This window comes from Sus scrofa, chromosome 2, assembly GCF_054392235.1.
Source record: "Sus scrofa isolate SSC_HxYL_T2T_F1_AM1 chromosome 2, Sscrofa_HxYL_maternal_Yorkshire_Landrace_v2.0, whole genome shotgun sequence".
Taxonomy (NCBI): domain Eukaryota; kingdom Metazoa; phylum Chordata; class Mammalia; order Artiodactyla; family Suidae; genus Sus; species Sus scrofa.
In genome coordinates, this window is record NC_139384.1 from 3,509,011 (window position 1) to 3,534,210 (window position 25,200).

A 25,200-nucleotide genomic window follows, 5' to 3' on the forward strand; every position below is an offset into this window, starting at 1 on the left:
CAGCAAAGGCAGGCGGTGTTCTGGGGAGCGGGCAGCCCAGCCCGACCTCAGAGTGCACCCCGAAGGAGCCCCTGCCCCGGGAAGAAGGGCCGCGTTCAGGGCAAAGGTCAGGGTTGGACTTGGATTCTGGTGTCCGCTTTGCACTCGGAATGAGAGTACGGCAGAGCAGGTGGAAGGCCTTCCGGACCGCGGGCCCCGCACCGCTGGGAAGCCCCTGGGTGAGGCCGGCCGCCCTGGATGGAGCTGGTGTCGCGGCTCCGAGCCATTCTTTGCATTTGTGTGTCTGTCCACGGCAGAGACACATGGACCTCGGAACAACCCGTAAGGAGGCTGGCCAGGGACTTTAAGCCCACGCCTTCCCCCGGCCTAATGACGGCACCGAGAAGGCTGCCCATTGTCCCATAATCTGTGGCTAAAAGGATTTAAAATTCGAGGGAGAAAAATGTTGAGGCCAATTAGCTACATTGTGTGGGCCTCGAGCAGGCAGTGGCCGTGGCCAGCGGGCCCCAAGTCCCCTCTTTAAGTCAAGTGGGGGCTTTGTGTAAGTCCCTCAGTTTCTGGGTTGGATCTGCTTTCATCTCACGTGTGTGCACTGGGAGAGCGAGGCCAGGGCCTGGGGTCTACCCTCTCGTTCACCACTTGCAATGCCGGAGAGCGGGGTGGGGTGGGAAGGCTTCTGTTTGTGCAGACACGCCCAAAATAATCTCCAAGGGGGACATTTGGCGGGTCTGCTTTTCTGAGAGTGGAGCCAGAATCCAGCCCCACCAGCCACCCGCGCCGAGCGTCCGGCCCCTGGGCTCCCCCCGGCTGGGGATCCCTTCCTGGGCTGAGCCACTCTCCGCTCTCCAGGGGAAGCGCGTGCACGCAGGGCACAGGGCAGGACCCCGCCGCCCCCCACCCGCCTCCTTCCTTCTGTCTCTGCAGTCCTGATCCCTCGAGGTCGCCTCCGCCCCAGCCAAAGGGCTTCGCCAAGCCTGCCTCATGAATCACCAACATGGTACCTGCTCGCAGGAAAAATAAAAACAGCGAAATCAACACCAAGGGGGAAAGTGGCCCATCCCCCCCGCTCTCACCCCTATTTGCATTGTGACTCCCAGAGGTAACTAACCCCTCTCAGTTTCCTGTATCTACAGTGTCCTGTATCTTTCGAAACCATTCTGCGCATCCATCGGTTTGTGCAGATACTAATAACAAGCACAGGTCCAGTGCCCAGTGGACGGAGCGCTTCTTCACCAGCGCTAACTCAGCCTCTCAGGAATCACCCCATTTTGCAGATGAGGAAACTGAGGCCTGGAGAGGTTAACTTGCCCAAGCTCACACAGGCAGACTCTGGATTCAAACCTAGCAAATCACAAATGGAGTTGCCCTCTCCATGCTGCCATGCTCCTGTGTAGTTCCCCAAGGGCCTTCCGTGCCAGAGGACTCTCTGCCATGGTGACGGCCGTGCACCACGGTCTCCACGTGGGGGTGTTTTGTGCAGTTTCCGGTTTGATGTCCCGGTGCCCGATGCTGTGGGGGACATTCCGGGCATATGTCTTCATGGACTTTACGAGATGAGGTGCCACCTGCGGGAGCCCTAGAGCAAGGGGCTTGGTGGTGGCCACTGTCGCAGATGCTGCCTGGTGTCCCTCGTGGTGGCCACCCTGGCCTGCTCACTCTTCAGAACTGTGGGGCACATCTGGTGCCATTCTTGTCTTTGCAGCTGCCCGACAGCTCTGTCTGCTGGACAGATGCCTTCCCGATTGAAACGCGCTCAGCTTTGCGCCTCTGATGAGTAGTTCTTACGATGGGTCATTTTCCAGCCTCCAGTTTTCCTGGACTTTCACCAGATCCGATGTTCCAGAAATTCCCTCCATCCTTATTGGAACGGGGTCTCCGAATGGGCCGTCCTGCACACCAGGCGGGGAGACGCAGCAACGCTGTTTCGTCGCTTGTCCCTCCAACCCCCTCAATGCCCGGATTGTCAGGACCTGATTTCCCGCTTCTTTTCTGCATTTTTTTTCCCTCCACTGACCAAGATATCAGTTCAAGGAGGGTTATGGAGATTCCACTCATTCATCTGGCATCTATGAGGGCACTGATTCAGGCCAAGCCCCATGTGCAGACCCTGAGGCTGCTGAGAAGAGCAGACCAGTCCCGGCCTCCTTAGAACTGCACAGTCCTGGGTGGGTAGGGTGGATGCCGGGAGTCGGAGGGGGGCCCCTGACCCGGCCAGGGAGTGTGTGGGGGATGCAGGGAGGCCAAGAACAGGAAGCTTCTGGCAGCCCAAATTGGGAGCAGAGAAGGGAGTGGGTGCTGCAGGTGGTGGGAACGGCCAGCACAGGGACTCCTAAGGTGGGCAGAGCTGGTGCTGGGGGTGGGGGGCGAAGCGGGGTCAAGGCCAGGTGTGGGGGAGGAGCCAGGGAGGTGGGCAGGGGCCCGACGGAGCCCAAGTGCAAGGCACCTACCCCGAAGGTGCGGGGTTGCAGCTCTGGCTCAAGTGTGGCTGCTGGCAGGATGAGAATGGGAGGTTGGGGGACCTGGGGGTCTCTCTTGCTCCAGGGAGGGCAGCCCTCCTGGTGGGTGACAGGGAGGGGGGAGAGGACTGTCCCTCCCCAGCCTCTTAGAGCTGGGAAATGAGAACCACTTCCTGCGAACAAAGGTAAGCATGCGGCCAGTCAGCTCTGTCCAGACCCCACTCCTGGCGCCTTTGCTGGACTCGCTTCCGGCCACATGGTGGGGAGAGCTCAGGTGGGAACTTGAATCGGAGGGATGCCCGCTGGCAGCTGCTGGGGGGCCAAGTGAGGGCCCAGAACACAGTCCCTTCTCCCTGCAGACTTGGCAGCAGCCGTGAGAGGTTCTGGGGGGAGCAAAGGCACTGACAGGGTGCATGCCGGTCCCTGGGGTGGAGGACCAGGGCACTGCTCCCTGCCAGCTCCTGGCCAGCCCCGCACAGCTCCTGGTCTCCATCTCAGCCCGCACTGGTTGTCCTGCCCACACCTCCCCAGAACACGGGATGGCACTAGGACAGGGACAGACAGGGTCTGCCTGCCCTCTGGGGCGGACTGTCCAGCAGGAGGTGAGAGGAAGCTGACCCCTCCCCCAGGGGCCTCAGAATCCGGCGCCTGGGGGAGGGGAGACTCTCTGAGCCTAGGGAGCAGGGAGCCTCAAGTGCCCTGTGCTAGATCTTGCAGGAAGGGCAGGAGTTTCTAGAAGGAAAAGGCTGATGGGTGCCCTGGACAGAGGCGGGGGCAGGGTAAGGGGCCCAGGTGAGGGCGGGGGGCAGGATGTGATTTTGCGGGTGTGGGTTTACATCCATAGCCCTTGCCAGGCTCTGCCGGTCCATGATGGGGGGGTGTCAATCGCAGGGCCCGCCTCTGACTCCACCCCACCCCTTCCACAGGCCTGGGGCCACACCTCATTGTTAGCATTTACTCTGGACTGAATCGTGTTCCCCAAATTCATATGTTCAAGTCATTTACCCCCAGCACCTCGGAATGTGCCTACGTTTGGAGATGGGTCTTTAAAGAGGTAATTAAAGTAAGTTGTGGTCACTCGGTGGCCCCGAATCTTACAGGACTGGGGTCCTTATAGGACGAGGAGGTCAGGACACAGACCCACACAGAGGGACGGCCTTGCAAGGACACGGGGAGCAGACCAGCCCTGCCCACCCCTGGGTCTCAGACTCCGTCCTCCAGGACTGGGGACAGCGAGTGTCTGTTTGGAAGCCCTCCCAGGCTGTGGGGACTCGTCATGGTGCCCAAGCACACTGGTACCCTCACTGTGCCGTGGTCACCCATCCTTTATCCTGAGTCACCTTTCAGGATGGTCAGGCAGCAGCTCCTGCCCGAGGCCATGGTTCCCGCAAGTGAGTGGATGGCTTGCGGCAGGCCCTGACCTCAGTGAATTCCCACTCCCAGGGCCTTCAGTGGGAGGGACTGTCACCCTAGTCACAGAGGGGGACACTGAGGCATGCAGAGGACTGGCCAGGTGCCTCAGGGCATGGACATAGGCCAGCACCTCCAGAGGCCACCCTCCTGGTCACTCCAGCTGCCCTGTGTGTGGCCTGAGGCCAGGCCCTGAGGGGGTGCAGGGGCTGGGGGCTGCCCTTGGTGGGGAGGATCAGGGTGGGGGCTGCTCACAGGTGTGTCCCTCCCCTAATCCTGAAAGAATTCCTTTTCCTTCTGCTGTCAGACTCAGGTCAGAGCCTCCCCAATAGCCAGGAAACTACCCCGAGCTCCATCGACAGGTGAGAGATGCTCAAGATGAGCTCCATCCAAACAAGGACTAGGACTCGGCCGTTAAAAGGCACGGACACGGACACAGGCCATCACACAGATACACCTCAAAACATTACATCAGGGAGTTCCCCTGTGGCCCAGTGGGTTAAGGATCTGGCGTTGTCACTGCAGTGGTACGGGTTCCTGCTATGGCGCGGGTTCTATCCCTGACCCAGGAACCTCCCAATGCCAGGGGCTGGGCTGAAACCAAACATTAGACCAGGTGAAAGAAAGCAGACCCAAGAAACAGGGTATGAGTCCATTTATAGGAAAGGTTCAGAATCGAGAAACCTGCGGAGACGGCGCCTAGATTCGTGCTGTTGAGGGCAGGGGGGGATGGAGGAGGCAGGAATGACAGCCAACGGTTCGGGGTTTCTTTTGGGATGATGACAAGGTTCTAAAATCGACCGTGGAGTTGACTGCCTAACGGCGATGCCCTGGAGGCCGTTGGGCTGTATACTTTCAAGTGGTAAATTGCAGGGGATATGGATTAGATCTCAGTGAAGCTTTGGAAAATCAAAAAAATAAATGAAATAAAGTTTCAAAAGACTTAGCTTGCGTGGTCACGCCCCAGACTCTAAGACACCCCCCAGGCGCTCATCGCCCTCTTGATGAGCGGACATGAACTTAGGGTTCCTGGCGACCCACTCCAAGGTCCTGTCGGCATGTATGAAAGTGGGGTCCCTCTCCTCTCTGTGACCAGCAGCCCTCACTCTCCTTGGGCATAAGCAGTGTTCGAGCCCTCTGGGGTGCTTGCAGCTCCACACCCCCTGCAGCCCAGGGTTCCCAGAACCTAGCTAGGTGCCATCCAGGAGATACTCAGGGGGGTGCTGTGTCCCCCTCCACAGTGGGCAGGTTCCTGCCTCATGCCGGGACCAGGGCTCTGCCCATAGGAGTGGAATGGCCTTGCCTGGGGAGGACAGCCAACTGGTCGACCCAGAGGCAGCGCCTACCAGCAAAGACTGGCCCTGGCCTCAAGGATCATCCTTCTTGTTCTTTGGCTTCTCACTTTGCTGGAAGCAGAGGCCCGGGAGGAAGGACGCCCCTGCTCAACCTCGGACCCCCAGCCTGTTGGGGGACGAAGGGCCTGGTGTCCAGGCTGAGGCAGGTGGAGGTTCCAATTGTTTTAGCTCCCAGCTGTGTGACCTCAGACAAGTCTCTTCATGTCTCTGAGCCTCCATTTCTCATTGCTAAGGCGGGGCGGGGCTGAACAGGGCTGCCCTTTGGGTTTCAGGGCCTACTGGCCTGGAGCTGGCCCACTGCAGGCCAGGCCTCTCTCCCTGGCTCTTGGGGGTTAATCAGTGTGAGTCTGGGGCCTGGAGCCGGCACTACATCCGATAGTCAGGCCAGCGGGCAGGCCGGGCCCACCCGCAGAAGACAGCTCTCTGGCCCTCCCCTCCCCTCACTGAGCTCCCTCTCCAGGGGAAGGGGCTGGAGGGGTGGGAGGCCTGGACCTAAGCGGGGTCACAGGGGGTCACCAAGTACCACAGAGGACTGGGGGAGGGGTCTGGGGATGAGGGGACCCAGAGCACGCATCCCAGAACTGGCGGGGAGACGGGCTGGGGCCAGGCCCGAGGGTGTCCAGGCTGGGGTCTGGAAGAGACCAATTAGTCAAACAACTGCAGTGACCATTTGGAAGCAATTAACAGGATCACTGTTGCCACAGGACACACCCCCCACCTGGTTCCGGGTCGAGGGGGAGGTCGCCGGGCGTGGGTTGTGGCTGCATCAGCCGAGCCCAGCCCCGATGCTGTGAATGAGATCTCTGACCTGCCTGGAGGATTCCAGGAAATCGAGCACCCGTCCCTTCCCTCGTCTGGGCCCAGTGTCCGAAGGCCTGGCAGCCCAGTGGCATCCAGAGCCCAGGTTTGCTGGAGTGTCCAGGGTGCTCCCTGGCTGGAAAAGATGGATGCTGGGGAGATTTTAATGAAGAGAAGCCTCCGTGGGACGGGCCACAAAGGAGGGAGAGGCTGTGGCCCTGGGGGCTGGGGCTGCAGGCAGGTGGGCAGGCGCCCCAACACTAACAGAGGATGGGGCTTCCACAGGTCCTGGTGCAGGGGGTGGGGGCTGCAGCCAGCAGCTTTGGGTTTTAGACACCCCCTCTGACGTCAGGCTGGGGGCTCTGGCCAGGGCCCAGGAGCTTTGCTGCCTCGGAAAAGGCCCCGTAACAAGAATGCCTGTGGTGAGCTGCTGGAAGGGACCTGGGGTGTGGGGCCGCCTGTCCCAGCAACACGGCTGTTAGCAGTGCCCTAGTTCGTTCCCAGAGGCATCTCGGTTTGCATAATAAACCGTGGTCTCCTGTCGATGGGCTGCTCTGTGCCCATATGGCGATGGGACTTTTCCAAGGGGACTTCCACTGAGTTTCTCTCGCCACATTGGAGGCATTTCATACACAAGGAGCCAGCATCGCAGAGAGGTGATGCTACATGGCCAAGGTCACAGGTCTAGGAAGCAGCTGAGCCATTCATTCATTCTTTCATTCATTTATTCAGGGAGTTGGCACTGAAGGGTTATGTGGGGCAGGCACTGGCTGGAAGCCGAGGGTACAAGGAGAAACCAAGCCAGCAGAACGTCTGCCCGCCTGACCTCTCACCCCCCCTTAGAACCCTGCTCTCAGCAGCACCCCCTCCAGTTTTAGATCTGGGGGCATTGAAACTGGTCCCAGGCCATGGTCAGGGCCCCAGAGCTGGAGCAGGAAGGAGGCTGCAAGCCCAGCGCTTTTCCTCAGTTGGATTTTTCTGGCTCCTCCCCTCTTCCCGAGGGGACCTCCAGAAGAGGAGGCTGAGGCTCGTCCAGGAAAGGGGGGTCCAAAATGCTGCCCTCTCCCAGGCCCAGGCGATCACTTTTGCTTTCAGGCACTCTTGCTCTCTGAATTCTGTTCTCTCCCCTCCCCGTCCTTAACTTTTGCTCGCTCTCCGTCTGGAACGCTGTAGCTCTTCTCGTCTCTTCTCCACACTGCCTCGGGAGGTAGCTGACCCTCAGCAGCAGGACAAACGGGGTTTAGGGCACCTACAGGCCTGATTGGGGCTCTCCAGGGTTCTCCACGGAAGTTCAAGCAGCCCCGGGCCCGTTTCCATGGGTGCAGCCCCAGGGGTCAAGTCCTCCTCTTGGCTTCATCCTCAAGGGCTGCCTAGGGACTGTCATTTGTCCCTTGTAAAGCAGGCTCCATCATTCAGGGGCTCTAGCAATTGATGGCCAGGTCTTTAGACTCTTCTGGGCTCTGACTAGACAGACCCTGGCCAGAAGCCACCTCCCCTGGGACAGGGGTACTGCGTGATGGCCCAGCGGGGGTCCAGGGCCCTGGAGGCATTGAGCATGCTGGGTGGGCTCCCTGAGGAGACCCCACCCAAGGACATATCTCAGGGAGGTGTGCTAGCTCCTGCTGCTCAACAGAGGACCTGGTGCCCTCACACGCGCCCCTCCCCTGGGAAGGACCTAGTTTCCAATTCTTGATGCAGAGAAAAGGGATGGGGGGAGGAGATGCTGGCTCACCTGGCTCACCTTGGCCAGAGCCAAGACTACGGGACCTTATAGTCGTTCCTCTCACGCCCCCCCCCCCCGCAAATGCCCTTGCTTGAGCCTAGGTGTCAGTATCAGGCTGGCTGCTGGCTTGGAGGCGGGGGCGCTGAGGAGGGGGGGAGGGGGGGAGCTGAGGCCAGGGGAACAACAGAAAGACAGCAGGATGTGGCTATTCCCAACACTGTATCCGCAGCCCCACTTCCCTGGCCCCCAGGGGAGAGGGCCCCATGCCATCTACACCGCCACTCTGCACCCGCCAGGCGGCGGCGGGCCGGGGGGGTGGGGGGGGTCCACCCGCCTTTGCCACGCTTCTCTCATCTCCCTTCTCTGTGGCCACCAGGCTGCCCACTTTTCTCTGGGCACCACTGCCCGGCTCTCTTGGTCTCCACCTCTGCTTCTCAGTCTCGCTCCTTTCCAGCGCGGTGCCTCCTGTTCTCTGAGATCTTGCTCCCTGTCTTGCTCTGTGTGTCTGTCTCTCTTGCTCTCTCCGGCTCCCTGCCTCTGTGTCCCTTTCTCTGGCTCTCTTGTCCCTCCTCCTGTCTCCTCTCTGGCCCGCTGCTGGGATAGGATCCTCTCTCCAAGCGCAAACCTGTCCTTCCCGGTCCACCCGGCTGGGGTGCGCGACCGGATACAGCCCCTCGCGGCGCCCAGGACAGCGTCCTGGCTCCAGCGAGGAGCCCCGGGCACAGTCAGAACCGCGGGGTCCCCCACGCGCGCCCGCGCCCGGGGCCCTCCCCTCTGCGGTGCCCCGTGGCCGCCTTCATTATGCGCCGCCTTTCATGGGCGTTTGTCAGCGCGACTTCCCCGCAAGTTGTTTTCGCGGACATCAGCCATCGGCGGCCTTCCCATTGTGCCAGCGGATTGATGGGGGGCGGGAGGGGGTGACAGGGCCTGGGGCGGCCGCCTCGAGGCCTCGGTCTATAATTTTCGGAGGCATAATTGGTCTGGGGGAGGGGGCGGGGAGGGGCGGGGAAGGGACCTTTCAGAGCCCGGAGGGCGCGCGGGGGCGCGGGGCGCGCGGCGGAGCGGAGCCGCGGCTCGACGGCGGCGCACTGGGGGCTAAGCGTGCGCGGGCGGCGCCCGGCCCGAACCCCGCGCCCCGCGGGGCTCCGCACCCGCCCAGCCAGCCTCCCGCCCCTCCCGCGCCTCCGCCTGGGGACCACGTCGGCCTTTTGTTGCCGCACCGTCTTTTCTTTCAGCTCTTTGCCCAGCAACGGAAATTTCACCCGATCCTGGGTGAAAATTAAAGGATCTCGCTCGCTCGCTCGCTATCTCTCCCCCTCCCTCCCTCCCCGCCCCTCCCCTGCCCTCCCCTCCCCCCACTCCGCGGAGCCCGAGTCGGCACCGCCAGGCGCGGGAGCCGGCTCCGAGCACCTCGCCGGGGCTCCGCTGCCGTCTCTTCTTCCATGGGCGCCGCGCTCGCCTGCAGCCGCCGCCGCCGCGGGGCGGGCGCGATGCCACGATGGGCCTGATCTGGCTCCTGCTGCTCAGCCTGCTGGAGCCCGGCTGGCCGGCCGCGGGCCCCGGGGCGCGGCTGCGGCGCGATGCGGGCGGCCGAGGCGGCGTCTACGAGCACCTCGGCGGGGCGCCCCGGCGCCGCAAGCTCTACTGCGCCACCAAGTACCACCTCCAGCTGCACCCGAGCGGCCGCGTCAACGGCAGCCTAGAGAACAGCGTCTACAGTGAGTGTCCAGCCCCCGAGGCGCCGCGCGGCCCCCCCCCCGGGGAGGAGCGATGCCCAGGAGGGGTCGGTGCGCGAAGAGTGCCCGGGAAAGCGCACCACTTCTGCTGCCAGAGGGAGACCGCCGGGGTCCCCTAGTCTCCTCGTCCTAAATGGGGGCGGGGGAAGGGCGGGTCACGTCCGAAGAGGGCTCGGGCGGCGGCTGTCCACTGTCGGGCCAGCTGGCCCGGTCGTCTGCCACCTCCCCGCCCCGCCCGCTCGTCCGAGGAGGGACGCGGTAGGTGGCCCCGGGGCCTCCCCGCTCGGCTGGGTTCCGCGGCCCTGACAAGTTTGAGCCCTTTGGGTTTTTCGGAGAAAAGGAGCTGGACAAGGCGTTTTTCATCCTCTTTATTGTTTTGACGACTTCTCCTCCTCCTGCCGACCCCGGGGCGCCCGGCCATCCCCTCTGCCCTCCCGGCTCGCCGCCGCCCTGCGCCGCCTTTGCGCAGAAGTCGCTCTCGCGGAGAAAGCGGGGCTCCCGAGAGGCGGCCGCGCGGGTAGAGAATCGTGTCCCCAGGCTGCAGAGCGACAGGCAGCGGGGGAGTCCGACCCAGGGTGGGGGACCACGACTTGCGCGCTAGGAACTCGCAGGGGTGTCTGCCTGGATCTGGGGGCGCAGATACCCTTTGATCCCGCCCCGCAGCCACGACCCGCTCCCGGACCGCGCTCGAGCCGGAGTCGCGCGAGGCTCCAAGGTTTGGCTCCTCTGGCTGCGGGTACCTGGGCTGTCGCCGGGCCCTCCTTCGGGAGCGCAAAGCCGGAGGTGGGGGTGGGAGTGGGGTAGGACTCCTGGCCGCTGGGCTCGGTGGAGAGCGGGAGGCCAGAGCTCGGGACCAGGCAGGAACTCAGTGGGGAGCGTGGGCGTGTGGCTAGGAGACCCACGCTCTGCTCCCGCCCCGGGCGGAGGAAACGGTGCGGTGGATTCAAGGCGGCGGCGGGAATACGCTGCCTGCTCAGGAAAGCTGCAGCCCTGCGAGGGCGTCTTCGGAAGACGCGCCGGGAGCCGCGCGGTGAGGGCCAAATGTTCCCGGGGGCGCCCCGGCGCCCAGGACGGGGCTGCGGGGGCGCCTGTGCTATAGCCTCCTAGCGACACCTCGGGTCTCCCCAAATCCAGTCTCCCCCTCGGAGTGGCAGAGCATCCAAACTCTTGATGCAACCAAGGCGGGCAGCCCGGAGGCAGAGGAGGGCGCGCGCCCGCAGCCGCCCCTGTCGAGCATCCAGACGCGCCCTTCTCTGGTCCTCAGGCGGGCGCCGCGGAATCCCCCTGCCCGAATCTCACGGGAGCGGGAGCGAGAGGCGCGCATTCTTCACGCACCCTCGCTCTGGGCAAGCCCCTGGCGGCCCGCGTCTGGGCCTTGTGATCGCTGATGCGCTGGGATCCAGGCGCAAGCCCAAAGGGGCCGGCCCTGGAGGGATGCCCCAGCCACCCCTTGGTGGACAATGGCCCCACCCCCGGCTTTGTTGCAGTCGCCTGAAAAAAGAGGAAAGAAGAAGAAAAAAAAAGGTGCTTTCCAGTCCAAAAAGAAGGCATTAGGGGACACAAAGTTTCTTATAGACATAGGGGAGTGGGTGAGCACAGGTGGCTTCCCTTGTGAGCTCCCAAGTCTAACCAGGCTTCCTGCCAACATCCTGTAACCTGCACTCTGGCCGGAGACTGTTAGTTATCTCCTGCCCAGATCCATTGCCTCAATGTACTGGTGGATTCTATTTTCAACCCACCTCGCTAAGGGCCCAGCTCTCTCTCCCCGACCTCCACTGGCTTTCCGGGGCCGGCAGTGACCTGGGGAGCCCAGATGCTGGCCTCTGCTGTGAGGATTTGAACGCTGGATCAAACACCTGCGTTGTAGTCTTGGGCGAGTCAGTCTCGGCTTGCTTGTCTGTCCTTGGAACTAGCTGGCCTGGTGGTTGCGAGGCTCCGAGGGGCTCTGCGTCCTCCACAGAGTCAGCATGGAGAAGTGTTAGTTTTATTTACTATTTTCCTCCAAGTTTGAATAATCCTCCTTGCAGAAGCCTTCCCTCCTGCTCCTCCTGTGGCTCCCCCCCCCCCCACCAGGGGTTTCCCCCTCTCCTGAACTTCCAAAGGCACCACCCTGGGGCCTCTGCTGCCTTCACCACCCCTACGCCCTCCCCAAGCTGGACTTGGCTTTGGGCACGACCAGGTGGCATTCAGCCTTCACCTCTGGGCTCCGTGGGAGACAGAGAGAGTGACGAGCCTTCCCAACTCTTCCTAGGTATTCTGGAGATAACAGCGGTGGAAGTGGGCATTGTGGCCATCAAGGGGCTATTCTCCGGACGCTACCTGGCCATGAACAAGAGGGGACGGCTCTACGCTTCGGTGAGTCCGGTCTTTCATGTCCAGAGGCACAGATGGAGCAGCCCTCTCCCTTGAGCGTCCCCTCTGAGGACAGAAGGGACGGGGCAGTAGAATGCTCTGACCAGGGACGTGCAGGACCTGAGCTGGGGCCAGAACCCCGGGACCTATGGCTTCTCACCCAGGACTCTGATGGCTACTTTAGTTAGCAGCGGCTGCAGGCTGGGCGGTCGATGTGTCCTGTGTTCTCTGGTGCTGTCGGGTTAGTCTGCGTTCCTCCAGGGGTTTTGTGGTCACCTTCCAGCTAGCTGAGTGCAGAGGAGACATTGTCCTCCAAATTTCTACCAACTTAACTGAACCTTCATGAGGCTTGGGATGGAACAAACGTGTGCATTGGGCAAAAGCTCTTGGGTGCCCTGCCCAGGCTTTCCTGGGAGGGAGGACGGGCAGGGGAGGGGAAGCAGGGCACGGCACAGTCAGACCTTCCCAAGGGTGGAAAGGCAAGAGCTTAGTTCATGCGAGGGAACCTAGAGGAAGGGAGATGGACCCAGGTCCCAGGCACACAGGTTTGGAACCCATTTCCACCTGGGGATCCACAACAAAAAGGGTCCTGTGCCTGCCTGGGCATTGGCAGTGTCCCACTTCCAAGGGCAGGGGATACAGGGATACTTGGAGTAAAATACATGTACGAGGAAATTTGCTGCCTCCAACAAGTCATTACATGCAGTCCAGCTGATACTCCGCCAGCAATGAGAGGTTTTCCATGCACATGCCCCGTAGACGGCACAGCCAAGGACCATCTCTGTGCCCCTGGCATTGCCCGTTCATGTGCATTTGCAGGGGAAATACACCCACATTTCCCTGCTGCTCTGAGGTCGGGCAAAGCGCGGGCAAGAGTTGCAGGGAATGGAATTCCCACTGTGGCACGGGGGGTTAAGAATCAGACTGCAGCAGTTTGGGTCACTGCCAAGGCATGGGCTTGATACCCGACCCGGTGCAGTGGGTTAAAGGATCCAGCATTGCTGCAGCTGTGGTGTAGGTCACAGCTGCAGCTTTGGATTCAACCCCTGGTCCAGGAACTTTCCCACACCACGGGTGTGGCTTAAAAACAATTGCAGGGACATCTTCCTTTAAGGAAACCATTTTGCCGCGGCTTTTCCACAGCTTTGCTAAAGGAAAAATGCAGAAGTTGGAATCTCGCCCTTTGTTTTCCGTGGCCCAGGGGCCACTTAACGGAAGCCGTGTCTGAGAGGAGGGACTCCTGGGTGCCCAGCCTCTAGACACTGCAAACACCAGTTGTGGTTTACAAGGCTGGGCCCTTAGCTCGGGGTCTGCTCTGACTTTTCCTTGAGTGGACGGTGCCTTTCCAGCCCTCTCTGGCCCTGTGCCCCTGGTGCCAAGTGAGCAGAACTGAATTTCTGTTCCCGAAATGGTCTCAGACCACCCACGTTTGCTCCCCTCCCTTATGGAGGGGATGCCTGCTCCGCCTGCAGTGATGGTGCAGAGAGGGGCAGGTTCACACCGGGCAAGTTCACAGCGGGGGCAGGTAGGGCTGCCTCAGGAGGGGATGCCTCAAGCCTCTGCCATCTCTTGTATGGGACACCCAGGACCAGGACAAAGCATGCCCTGGGGGGTCCCAGAGGGACAGAAATCTCCCTGTGGTGTCTGTCCCTGAGCCTGACAGCAATGGCCTTGGAGACAGAGGAGGAGAGGCTCTTGGCCCACCTGGGAGAGCCAGGAGGTCTAACTGGATGGTAGGGAACCTTCTAGAGCACCTGGCAGGGAAGATCTCACCGCTTCACAGGCAGCCTGGGAGGTGCGGTAGCCCGGGTGCCATCCCTGCCACCTGCCGCTCCTTGTCTCCATCCTGGGCACCACCCATTTGCCTGCTAGTGCTGGTCCCACTGCCCTGCTTCTCGGCTGTCTCAGGTCCCTGGTCTTGGCCGTCACCTTGCTCCTCATCTACTCTGTGGGTCCGTGGCCACTGCACCCTCACAGCCCCCAATTCCAGCTCTGACCTCCCTTCTGAGTTATAGATTCCCCCCAAAATGTCCTGCAGCTCAGAGACCCCTGGAAGAGGGCAGCACACCTCAACTGAACTCAGCAGCTCCCCGACTCCTGTGCCATGATCATGAGCCACTCATTCAAGCCCAGGGTCAGCTGGGAGCCATGGAAGACCTTTCCTTCCCCCTCAGCCCCACACTCAGTTCCTCTCCAGGTCCTTGAAGATACCTTCTGAATATCTCTCTTCAGTCCCCACCTCCCTCTGCCCTGTCCCTGTGGCCAGTGCCCCTGTAACTCAGGTCCTCATCACCTCCTGGCTGGACTGTCACAACAGCCTTGGGTCCCAGCCACTGGCTTTCAGGGTCTTCCTCCTCCAGCCCATTCACCTTCCCTCCATCCCGCCTGTCTCCTTCCCTTCATCCAGCCACCCCGTCCATCCGTCCACCTCTATCCGTCCGTCTCTCCACTTATCCTTCCGTCCATCCATCCGCCTGGCATTCATTCTTCCATTCGTCAGTGTCCTGGGCATTTACCGTGGGTCACTCTCTGCTGGGTATATACTTAGCAGTCTTCCTAAACTGCACATCCAGGCATGGAGGAGCCACCAGGACTTCCCCGCCACCCACGAGTTATCACCCGGATTCCTTAGCTCAGCCCACGGAGGAGTGACCCAGACCACCTCTGCTCCCACCTCCCACCATCACTCCATAGGCCATGCCCCCACGCCAGGCTCAGGGCCCCTCCATTCTCCAGAGCAAGCCCTGCTGCCCACCCTTCCCTGCCTTCCCCAGGCAGGTGCTGTCACGGCCAGGAGTGCTCCTGCCCCAAAGTGTCCACTAGAAAATGTTGTCCTCTCCCTAGTGACTCTCTCCAAATCTCACCTCCTTGGGAAGGTGTGTGCCCTCCCTGGGCAACCCCTGCGGGTCCCCACCCCCACCCCGCCCCCCACCCAGCTTGTCTGGAGCATCTCCCAGCACAGGCAAACCTGGGAAGGAAGAGCAGCCTCCTGGGTCGGGACCTGAAAGCAACAAGGAGAATTTCGGCAGGTGGAGCCTGGGATCGGGTGACTCTGGGTGTGACCCATGTGAAGCAAAGGGCCTGGGGTTCTGGGGTGGGACAGCAGGGACAGGACGGGCATTGGGAACCATTGTCAAAGGAGTCTGTGATGCCTTTTTCCCAGGTCATCTCAAGCCCCCCCACCCAGGGACCCCTACAAGGTACAAACACGTGCTGTGCCAGCCCAGATCCCCTTCTGTAGGGCCTGAGTCTCTCCCCTTTGGGGACCCCAGGACTGTGCCCCTTCAATTGTTCTCAAGTGTCCCTAGCAAAGAGCAAGCTCACCAGAACTCCTGGGCTAGAGGGCTTAGCCTGGGGAATGTACCTTCCCTGGGACAGAGGGGCCGCAGAGTTTCTCAGAGAACCTTTATCAGGAAAGTGGTGGGGGAGGGGTAGGACAGTAAAGCCATATGCCCCACGGTGGGGGAGGGGGAGGGGCAGCTCTGCCCTGCCCCCACCACTCAGCCCAGCCCGACCCACAGTGTGCAGGGGGTGGGCACAGGCCATAATGGCATCGGCTCCCGCTGTGATCTGGGGTCTGGCCCCACACCTGGGCCTCAGTCTCCCCATCTAGAAGGTCTGGAAGCTGGCCTTGGGCAGCAGCAATGCCACTCATACCCAAGGACCCCTGGGCATCCTCGAGGGGCCAGAGAGTGGGGGGGGGTCGCGGGGACAGCCACCCCCAATTCAGCCGAAGCTCTCTGCCCCGCCACTGGGCTCCCCTGTCACCGGGAAGAGATGCTGGGCGTCTTCTTGCTGAGGTCCCTCTGGGTCACGTGCTGCCCAATTCTGGGTCTGGTCCCAAATGGCCTGTGACCTCTGAGGATGGGCCTGTGGCTCCATGGGCCACCCACGCTGAGTAGCTGCCCTCCTTCCCTGCAGATGGAGACAGACCGGGACTCCTCTGCGCTTGTCCGTGGCCAGTCCGGGGAGGGAAAGCCAGTCCCTCTGCCCTGAGCCCCAGCCCTGTCCTTGGCCCAGCATGGGGAGGGGAGCACTGTGGGGGTGGCCCTTGGCATGCCCGCCCACCTACAGCTGGGACCGAAGCCTCAGCTGGGTTGGCATGAGGCAAACCTGCCCCTCCCGCACCCCGACCCCGACTGGAGAGCCCCCGCAGCAGCCCCTGGGGGACACCGGTGAAAGAGCCTTTGGTCCTGAGTTTGCACCTTTGTCCCTTCGAGGGGGCGGGGACCCCCATCCGCCACCCTGTCCCAGGCGGACACACACCCCTGCCAAGAGACATGCCCCACGGTGCTTCCCTCCCAGCCTCATCCTGGTGGCCTCTGCGCCCCTGACCGTGACCCCCCCCCCGCCCCTCAGGAGAGCTACAACGCCGAGTGCGAGTTCGTGGAACGCATCCACGAGCTGGGCTACAACACCTACGCCTCCCGGCTGTACCGCACGGTGCCCGGTGGACGCGGGGCCCAGCGCCAGCCCATCGCCGAGAGACTGTGGTACGTGTCGGTGAACGGCAAGGGCCGGCCCCGCAGGGGCTTCAAGACGCGCCGCACGCAGAAGTCCTCGCTGTTCCTGCCGCGCGTGCTGGACCACAAGGACCACGAGATGGTGCGGCTGCTCCAGGGCTCGGCCGGGTTCCGCGGTGGCCTGTCCAGGCCACCCGGCAGGGCCGCCCAACCCAGGCAGCGGCGGCAGCCACAGCGGGGGCGGCAGCAGGGCCGGGGAGGCCGAGCTTAGCCCCGGCCCCTGGGGAGCCGAGGCCTGGAGGGTCCTGGCCCCACGGCTGGGCTCGGGGCTCCCGCCATCTGGTTGGAGGGTGTGGACCAGCCGACGGATGCCTCGTGTCCATGATCAAAGCTGACCCTGTGCACCCAGGGGTCCACTCCAGACTCTTCCCTGCCCCACCCCTTCCCACGCCAGGCTGGCTGCCCTTTCCAGGGCCAATGGAACACGTACTCAACCCTCCCTGCTTCTCTCAAACAAGGATCGCTTTGGAGCTAGGGGCCCGAGTTGTGGCTCAGAGGGAGCTGCTTTCAACCAAGACTGGGGGTTTAGGTTGGCCAGGAATGCCCTTCACGGAAGCTCCCCCTGAGGCCCAGAGTCCCAGTCTAGGATGCATCTCCCGGGGGTACCGCTGTGGGACCGCGGGGGTCGGGGGGTGCTCAAAACATGAAAGTATTTTATTCCACTGTTATTTAACAGACGATGATGCAGCCTGAGGACACACTTGCAGTTTAACGCGAACGTCTTTGCTTGTGATGATGGCAGAGTCTGTGCCAAATCCATGTTTGAAGATGTAAGATTGTGTTCTGAGAAACTGGTCTAAAGACGCGTTTTAATCCCCTGGTTTTGAAAGTTATATCTTTGCACACCAAGAGATGGTTTGCATCGATGAAAAGAAGAGGATAATGCATGTGTGTGTGTGTGTGTCAATTCCCCTGAGTGTCTGCACGCGCCCACGTGTGTTTGTAAATTTCCTTGTGTGTGTGTGTGTGTGTGTGTTTTTCTGGTTGTGCGCCGATAGGCACACGTGTGGAGAGAGGACGAGAGATTTACTTTGCTTAGAAATCCAAAAACCCCTCCATCGTGAAGCCGTGGTCGTCTCCGTGGAGACATTGGAGCGTCGCAGCTGCAGGCCTGGGAGTTCCGTCCTCGCTCCCCCCACCAGGGCCTTGGGCAGTCCTGCCTTTGCCTGAGGCTCAGAGAGGTGCTGTGGACTCGCTGGAATCCACAGCCCGTAGGTGGCCAAACAGCTGCCTTGCCTGCCCGCCCCCCACACCTGCTCCCCCAACAATGGCAGTGGGCGGGGTCACCTGGGCGGGCCCACAGGGCACCTCAGCCCCGCCGAGGGGTGTGGCCTGGGCTTGTGCCCGCAGGGGACCTCGGCGCTCTGCCCCGCCCCCGGAGTTCACCCACACTAGCCGAACACACAGGGAGCCCAGCTCAGCCCCGGCACCTGCGCAACGACGTGTGGAAATCTTGGCTGCCGGGTATGAGGACAAGGATGCTGTTCCCTGCCACCAGCCCCCTGGGCGAGTCAGGTTCCCGGGAACTGTCCCTCCGCCCCATCCCCCACCTCCAGCCAGAGGATGCAGCATCCACGCTGGGCTTCCCTCTTGAGCTTTGCGGATTATCCGGAACGAGCCGAGCCGAGCAGGTGCTACCTTCGGTCCGTTTTGCAGATGAGCATACCGCGACTCAGCAGGTCAACGCGTCCCGCATGTCTTTGGGGGGGTGCCGCGCCCCCCGGGACTCTCTGCTTCCCCAGGAACAGACAGTCCCTGGAGGAGGTGGAGGGAGAGGTTTGGGGGTCGTGGCGAATTTTGCAAACTCGTTAGGCAAGAGAATGTGTGTCTCCCGCAGCTGACAGGCTGCTCTTGGCTCAGTTGTGACCCCTCTGCAGGCTGAGAAGCTTCATCTGGGGCAGCGGTCGGGAGGGAGTTACTGGCTGAATGGCGGCGTCCCGCCAAGGCACATATTGAAGTCTTAGCAGTACCTGCTGGGTACCTTGGGATGTGGCCTCATGTGGGAATAGGGTGGTGCCAGATGGAACCAAGCTAGGGTGGGGCCATGCTGGAGCCCCGTGAGCCCTGCTCCAGTGGGACTGTGTCCTTGTAGGAAGAGGACCCACGAGGGCGGCCTCTTGCACAGGGTCAAGGCCAAGTGGAGATGAGGGCAGAGGCTGGGTGGAGCATCCACACACCAAGGAAGACAGAGATGGCCCAAGTTCGAGGAGAGGCCTGGACAAGATGCCCCGTCACAGACAGTCCTCAGGGGGGGCTCTCCCTGCCCCCGCCTTGATCTTGGACTTCCAGCCCCCAGGATCAGGAGACCACACGTTTCTGTCGGTGAAGCCGCCAGGTCTGCGGTGCTGTTATAGCCACCGGAGCAAGTCCATACAGTGGGCGGGGGCCTGCCTGCCCAGCCACTCAGGTGGCCTCAGGGGAGGGGCCCTGCTTCTGATGAACAAGGGGAGACGGTACCCCCAGGCTGAAGGCACGGGCTAGTCAGGAAGGGTTCGGGGGCACCAGCCTGTGGGGTCCACCATGCTGCCAACACCAGGCCCATCTAACATGGGCTTGGGGGGTCTTGGGGTGCTGAGGATGGGGCCACAGAGGGGTCTCACAAGTGTCCCATCCCTCCGAAAACACCAGCTTTCTGTGGGTTTTGTTTGTTTGTTTGTTTGTTTTTCTTTTGTCTTTCTAGGGTCACACCTGCAGCATGTGGAGGTTCCCAGGCTAGGGGCTGAATCAGAGCTGTAGCCACCAGCCTACACCACAACCACAGCAACGCGGGATCCGAGCCGTGTCTGTGACCTACACCACAGCTCATGGCAACGCCGGATCCTTAACCCACTGAGCGAGGCCAGGGATTGAGCCCGTGTCGCCATAGATACTAGTTGGGTTTGTTAGCGCTGAGCCACAACAAACGGGACTGCAGATTTTTGTGTTTTAAGCAATGCAAATGAGTCCTGAAGAGAAGCAGCACTTAGCATCAGTTTGAAAGCACCTAAGTAAATGCAGTGGAATCCAGCCCCCAGTGTCCAGGTCGCTAACAGCTGCTCTGTCCCTGGGACTTCGGGGAGACCTTACACCCGAGAGTACTTTGTGGGGGGCTCACACTGTGTGGCAAGGGCCACAGACACACCCATCTCCTAGGTGGGGACACTGAGGCGTGATTTGCCCCATGGCACCTGGTACCTGGGAGGGAGCTGAGGACCAGCCAGCTGCCAGGGCTTCTGGGCCCAAATCCAGTTCATGGGGAAGGTGGCTTTGCCTCTGTCCTGCTGCACTCGGCCTCTGGACACGCACCTGTCCCCAGGAGGCCCAGGCACCCTGCTGGACGGGGCCCTTCCCCCAATGCAGGGAGCGAGGTCCACCCACTCAGAGCCACCGGCCGCCCTGGCTTCCCTCTGTCCAGTTGGCACATTTGCAGGACACTGATGCTGGTGGGGTTCTGCCCCAGGCGACATTCCAGCCTGGCACCTCTGGCCACATCCTCGTCCACACCCGAGTTTTATTCCTCCTCCCATTGCTCTGTCCAGCCCGCCAGGCCCTCCCAGTCCACCGCCAGGCGCTATGCGGATGGCTGCCTCTCTCCTTCATGGAACATCAAGTCCTCATGGGGGAGGGGCTGTGGGCTGCGCACAGGAGGGGGGGAGCAGGTGGGCTCCCCGGAAAAGGAAACCAGGAAGGGGGGTGGAGCCTGGTGACCCCAACATCCTTTGGTGTTTGGCCTGGACCCTCCTGCTTAGCCCTGGAGTGGCAGAAGCTGGAGACTGGGCCCCCATCACCTGCTCCGTGAAACTGAGGCCACCGAAGCTAGGACAGGGCCTTCCAGAGGCTCCAGGAGTAGCAGGCTCCCTCCATCACCCCACCTGCCTGGCCAAGGGGGGAGAGGCAGAAGAGGAAGCGGGGAGGGGCATGGACGGGTCTGTGTCTTTGGGGGTCTCTGGGACTTTGGGTCAAGAACCTGCAACAGCAGGACCATACAATGGGCAGATGCTGTGGAGAACAGGGCAATCGTTCCTTGAAAAGCAAAGCACAGAACAGGCTTGTGGTCCAGCAACCCCACCTCTGGGTGCAGGTTCCATGGGAGGGAAAGCAGGATGCCAGCGGGTATCTGCACACTTCAGTGCCCAGCAGCTGTAATCCAATCAGCAAAAGGTGGAAGTAGCCGTGTGCATCGGTGGATGAATGGATGAGCAGAACGGGGTCCATTCCTATGTGGAATATTATTCAGCCCTGAAGAAGATGGAAATTCTGCCACAGGCTATAGCGAGGATGAAACTGGAGGACATGATGCTCCATGAAAGAAGCGAGGCAGAAAGGGACACATCCTGCAAGCGGTCCCCAGTGTAGTTAAATCCATGGGGACAGGAAGTTGACAGTGGGGGCCGGGGGAGGGGAATGGGGAGTGAGTATTTCATGGGGACAGAGTCTGCGTTTGGGATGACGAAAAAGTACTGAGAACAGACAGTGATGACAGTGACATAGGATGGTGAATATATTTCACGCCACAAAATTGTACACTTAAAAGTAGATGAAATGGTTGAAAAAAAAATCAAATCAAAAGTAGCTTCAGTGCCTTGATTTCGGGATCCTGATAATACCTGTCTTATTGTCCTTCCGGCCAAAGGTCAATACCTGAAAGGAGCAACAGAGGTGTTCAATAAACAGTGCTGAATAAATTGAAAAGAAATCTTTAGGGTGTGGCCAGCTGGTCGCCCCTGCCTGGCCAGAGCTAAAGGGAGAGGTGGCCGGCTGGCCTTGGAGGCCGTGAGCCGTTCTGCACACCCAGGCCTGCTCCGCTCACTGCCTAAGTGAGGCCAGCACACCAAGCACCCCCTGCAGGCCCCTGAGCCCTGGCCTGGGACCCCCGCTTGTCCCTCTCTGCCTCTGCTGGGCAAGGGAGGATGGTCCCTGGGTGACGACCAACTTCAGCTGCTGGCAGCGGCCCTTTGAACCCCATGGCAGCTTCAAAGGGGACTAAGGGACACCAAAAGGGGGGTCTATAATTAGTGCCCGCCCATCAGGGGGCAACCTCGGCTGGGCCACATTCCAGGGCAGAGCCAGATATAGCCCCGGAGCTGAACCCCAGGCTCTCTGGGCTGCACTGGAGTGCCCCAGGGGTCAGGGGTGGGCAGCCAGTGCCTGCAGCAGGGCCACCCCTCCACCTCGGAATGGTACCTGGGAGATGGACTTCTGAGTGGGAAGAGAGGCAGCCCACTGATCCAAACATGGCCTCGGCCACTTCTGCCATCCCAACCACTGGTGGCGAGAGCCCAGGATAAGCTCTGCCTCCCTGCAGCCTCCATCTCCCCATCTGTCAAACGGGCTCCCACTTAAGGTTCCTCTGAGAAGACACAGACAGTGACTGGCCCATAAAAATAGCTGCAGAGCTGTGAGCAGGTGGAAGAGAGGGCCGGGCACTGCAATTTCCAGCGAGATCTGGGAGATGCACCGAGAACGAAGCCGGCCTCCCCAAGGTGCCTGTTGGACGGTGCTCTTCTCTGACAGGCTCAAAGGTGAGGGATGGAGGGAAAGTCTTGTGGGCGGACAGACGGGGAGTGTTGATGGCAAGGCAGGGACTCCTAAGAAACCCCACGGCTTGGCCAGGCTGATCTCAAGATGGAAATTTCAAACATTCATTTATCATCACCGATAAGTAAGTACATGTATCTGCCTTTTGCACAGTTCAGGATACTGGCACTGTAATTCTCCATCCATCCATCTGTTTGTCTACCTATTCATCCATCTCTCCAACCATCCATCCATCCACCCATCTATCCATCCATCCATTCAAACATCCATCCATCCACCTATTCCTCCATCCACATCTCCATCCATCCACCTATCCATCTATTTATTTACCCATTTACCCATCCTTTTATCCATCCATCCATCCATCCATTTATTTACCCGTTTCCCCATCCTTTTACCCATCCGTCCATCTCTCCATTCATTCACCCAGCCATCCACTCACCCACCATCCATCCATTGAGCGTGCATCAGCCAAATGCCAGGTCCTCTGCTGGGCCGGGCAGTTAAACAGCTAAAACAGCCTACCCTTATCCATCAGAAGCCTGCAGCCCCACAGGACACAGCTCTAAAGTAAGTGGGTCGGGAGCAGTGACCTAGAGAAATTCAGGAAAAACTGGGGCAGCTCCAGTTAGGACCATGAGACACACCATCAGTCAGGACCCCTTTCTTGAAAGCTGGTACCTTGTGGCCAGTTAGCCACCATCTAGATGACAACCTGACAATATCCCCATCCATCGCCCTTTGGAGCCACCCTGGGACATGCAGGGGTCAAGACGGAAGGGCTGGGGGCATGGAGGTGGGAGATGGGGTAGAGAAAGAAGTGGCCTCACAGCAAAGGGCTTGGAGTCTGGCCGACCTGGGACCTGGGTCTCCATTGAGGCCAGCCCAATCTTGATGCTTCATTGACAGGTTGTGAGGCCAGGCAAGGTGCTCTTACTCTCTCCAAGCCTCAGTCCCCTCCTCTGTGAAATGGGCACAATAATGATGGTGATGTCACAGGGCTGCCTTGAAGATTCAGTGCAGTTTAGGGGTAGAGGCTGGTGCCTGGCACACAGTTGGCAGGGCTCTTAGGTCAGCTTAGGTGTTGTCACCACCTGCCCTGGCCCGGGTCGAAAGCAGCCGTGATGAGAATCATGCAAATCTCCCCCTTGCAGTTCCTTGGTGGTGCATCTGGTTTAAGGATCCAGCGCTGTCACTGCCATGGCTTGGGTCAGCGCTGTGGTGCAGGTTCCATCCCTGGCCTGAGAAGGTCCCTACGCTGTGGGCGTGGCCAAAAAAAAAAAAGAAGAAAAGAAAAGAAAATCTCCCCCTGTCCCCGCAATGAGCACTGACTCAAGGCTAGACGGTCAGTGGGAGATAGGGGTTCTGTCTCCATCTGCTCCGTGCGGAATCTGACACCCAGAGTGGATGCGGAACATGGGCAAGGGGGCAAAGCTGGCCAGTGGGGGCTGGGGAGGCCTGCCCCCCCCCCCACAGAGAGAGAGTCCTTGCCAGGCGAGGCTGCCTGGATGGAGAGAGGGCACCATCCCTGGAGTCCCTGGGGATGCTGGCTGAACACGTGCAGGGAAGACCTGCCCCACCCAATGATTCAGAGGACTGGGTTCTTTTTCTTTACAAGTTAATCCTCTTTGACCCCTGCCTCTGCGAACTCTCACCGCGCAAGCTCAAAACCTTGCCTCAGAAGAGCAGCCCGAACCTCTCAGCCTGCAGCTGGTTTTTGCAACAAGGCTGTCACCTCACCAGGATGCTCTTCTAGCCTCTCCCTGCCTCCCACATCCTGGGTTATTCCTCGCTTTGTGGGTACCAGGCTCTTCCCTGCCACAGGACCTTTCGCATGCTCCTGTCTGGGAATATTCTTCTCTCATTTCTTCACCTGACTGGCTCCTTTTTTTGGTTTGTTTTTTAATCTTTTCAGGGCTGCACCTGTGGCATATGGAAGTTCCCAGGCTAGGGGTCAAGTTGCCCCCTAGCCACTGGCCTACACCACAGCCATAGGAACGAGCTGCGTCTGCGACATACACCACAGCTCATGGCAACGCCAGATCCTTAACCCACTGAGCGAGGCCAGGGATTGAACCTGCATCCTCACAGATACCAGTGTCAGATTCATTTCCGCTGCACCACAGTGGGAACTCCCTGACGGGCTCTGTTTTTGATTTTCACTTCTCAGAGTGTCACTTCCTCAAAAAGACCTTCTGTGGCTATCCTATCCAAAATCAGGGTGCCTTCTCATTTTTTCTCACAGTGCCTTGTTATTTTCATTCACGGAACTAGACACAATCTCTAAGCATCCAGTGAATTGTACACTCACTGCTGGTTCCCCATCCATCACCCCCACCTGAGGGGTGAGGCACCCGGCCTGTTTATCCACCAATAGAGCCAGTCACTCCCTGAACTTCTGGCCCACCCCCTCAGGGGCTTGGGATAGGAAGCTCTGGGGTCCATGCCCATGGGATGGCCAGGGTCCAGGGCATGTGGGTAGAACCCTGCCAGAGTCTGCCACATCCTGTCATCACTGGTACAGGTGAGGAAACTGCGGCTCAGAGAGATTAAGCAATTTCCTTAAGGTCACACAGCCAGGGAAGGGCAGGCCAAGGCTGGTCCCAAGGTCTCTTGGCTTCCAGTGCTTGTACTACGACCCTACCTGGTCCTCAACGACAGGCAGGACATTGAGGAGAGGGCACGATGGTGCCGCCGCTTTGGCCAACAGTCTGGCCGCTCTTTACAATGTTAAACACAGCAATTCCGCTCTCAGGAATGTACCCAAGGGAATTGAAAATACACGTCCACACAAAGACCACATGAGTCAAAGAATGGAAATAATTCCTGTCTCCATTACCTGATGGGTGGATAATCAAAGTATCATATCCACACAATGAAATCGTCATTGGCTAACAAACGGAAGGGTAGTCTGGGAAACACTACAACATAAAGGAAGCCTGGAGATGTTATGCTAAGCGCCGGAAGTCAGACACAGAAAGCCACGTACTTATGACTTCATTTATACGAAATGTTCTGAATTGTAAATCCATGGAGACAACTGATGGTTGCCAGGGGCTGGAGGGAGCTGAAGGAAGGAGGGAAACTGATCATAGCTATGAGGTTTCTTTTTGGGGTGATGGGAATATTTTAACACTGACGTGGTGGTGGCCGTTCACCACAGTACAAAGCCATTGGATTGTACACCTGACATGGGGATACGGTCCAATTTCAACAAATTTGATTGACGCAGCCAGGGCTGCAAGACTTCCTGTGAGAATGGGACTGGCGGGGCCCTCCTAAGCTTTGGGGACAAGAGGGGAACCCGAGGTGGGGGTTGCGTTGCTCCAA

At 60.1% G+C, this 25,200-nt stretch overlaps 1 protein-coding gene across 1 annotated transcript; it reads left to right on the forward strand.

Annotated features, from left to right (window-relative positions):
• Positions 1-9,106: 9,106 nt before the first annotated feature.
• On the forward strand, positions 9,107-17,219 carry FGF3 (fibroblast growth factor 3). Its single transcript, XM_003122421.3, has 3 exons — positions 9,107-9,460; positions 11,730-11,833; positions 16,190-17,219. Exons 1-3 carry the CDS (start codon positions 9,241-9,243, stop codon positions 16,562-16,564), a joined length of 699 nt encoding a protein of 232 aa, XP_003122469.2. The 5' UTR covers positions 9,107-9,240; the 3' UTR covers positions 16,565-17,219.
• The last annotated feature ends 7,981 nt before the right edge of the window (positions 17,220-25,200 follow it).

Excerpts from the sequence above, each read along its gene's own strand:
- FGF3 (XM_003122421.3), top strand. The coding sequence starts at position 9,241 with ATGGGCCTGATCTGGCTCCTGCTGCTCAGCCTGCTGGAGCCCGGCTGG. Across the intron at positions 9,461-11,729 it reads CCTAGAGAACAGCGTCTACA|GTATTCTGGAGATAACAGCG; the intron begins GTGAGTGTCCAG and ends AACTCTTCCTAG. Across the intron at positions 11,834-16,189 it reads GGGGACGGCTCTACGCTTCG|GAGAGCTACAACGCCGAGTG; the intron begins GTGAGTCCGGTC and ends CCCGCCCCTCAG.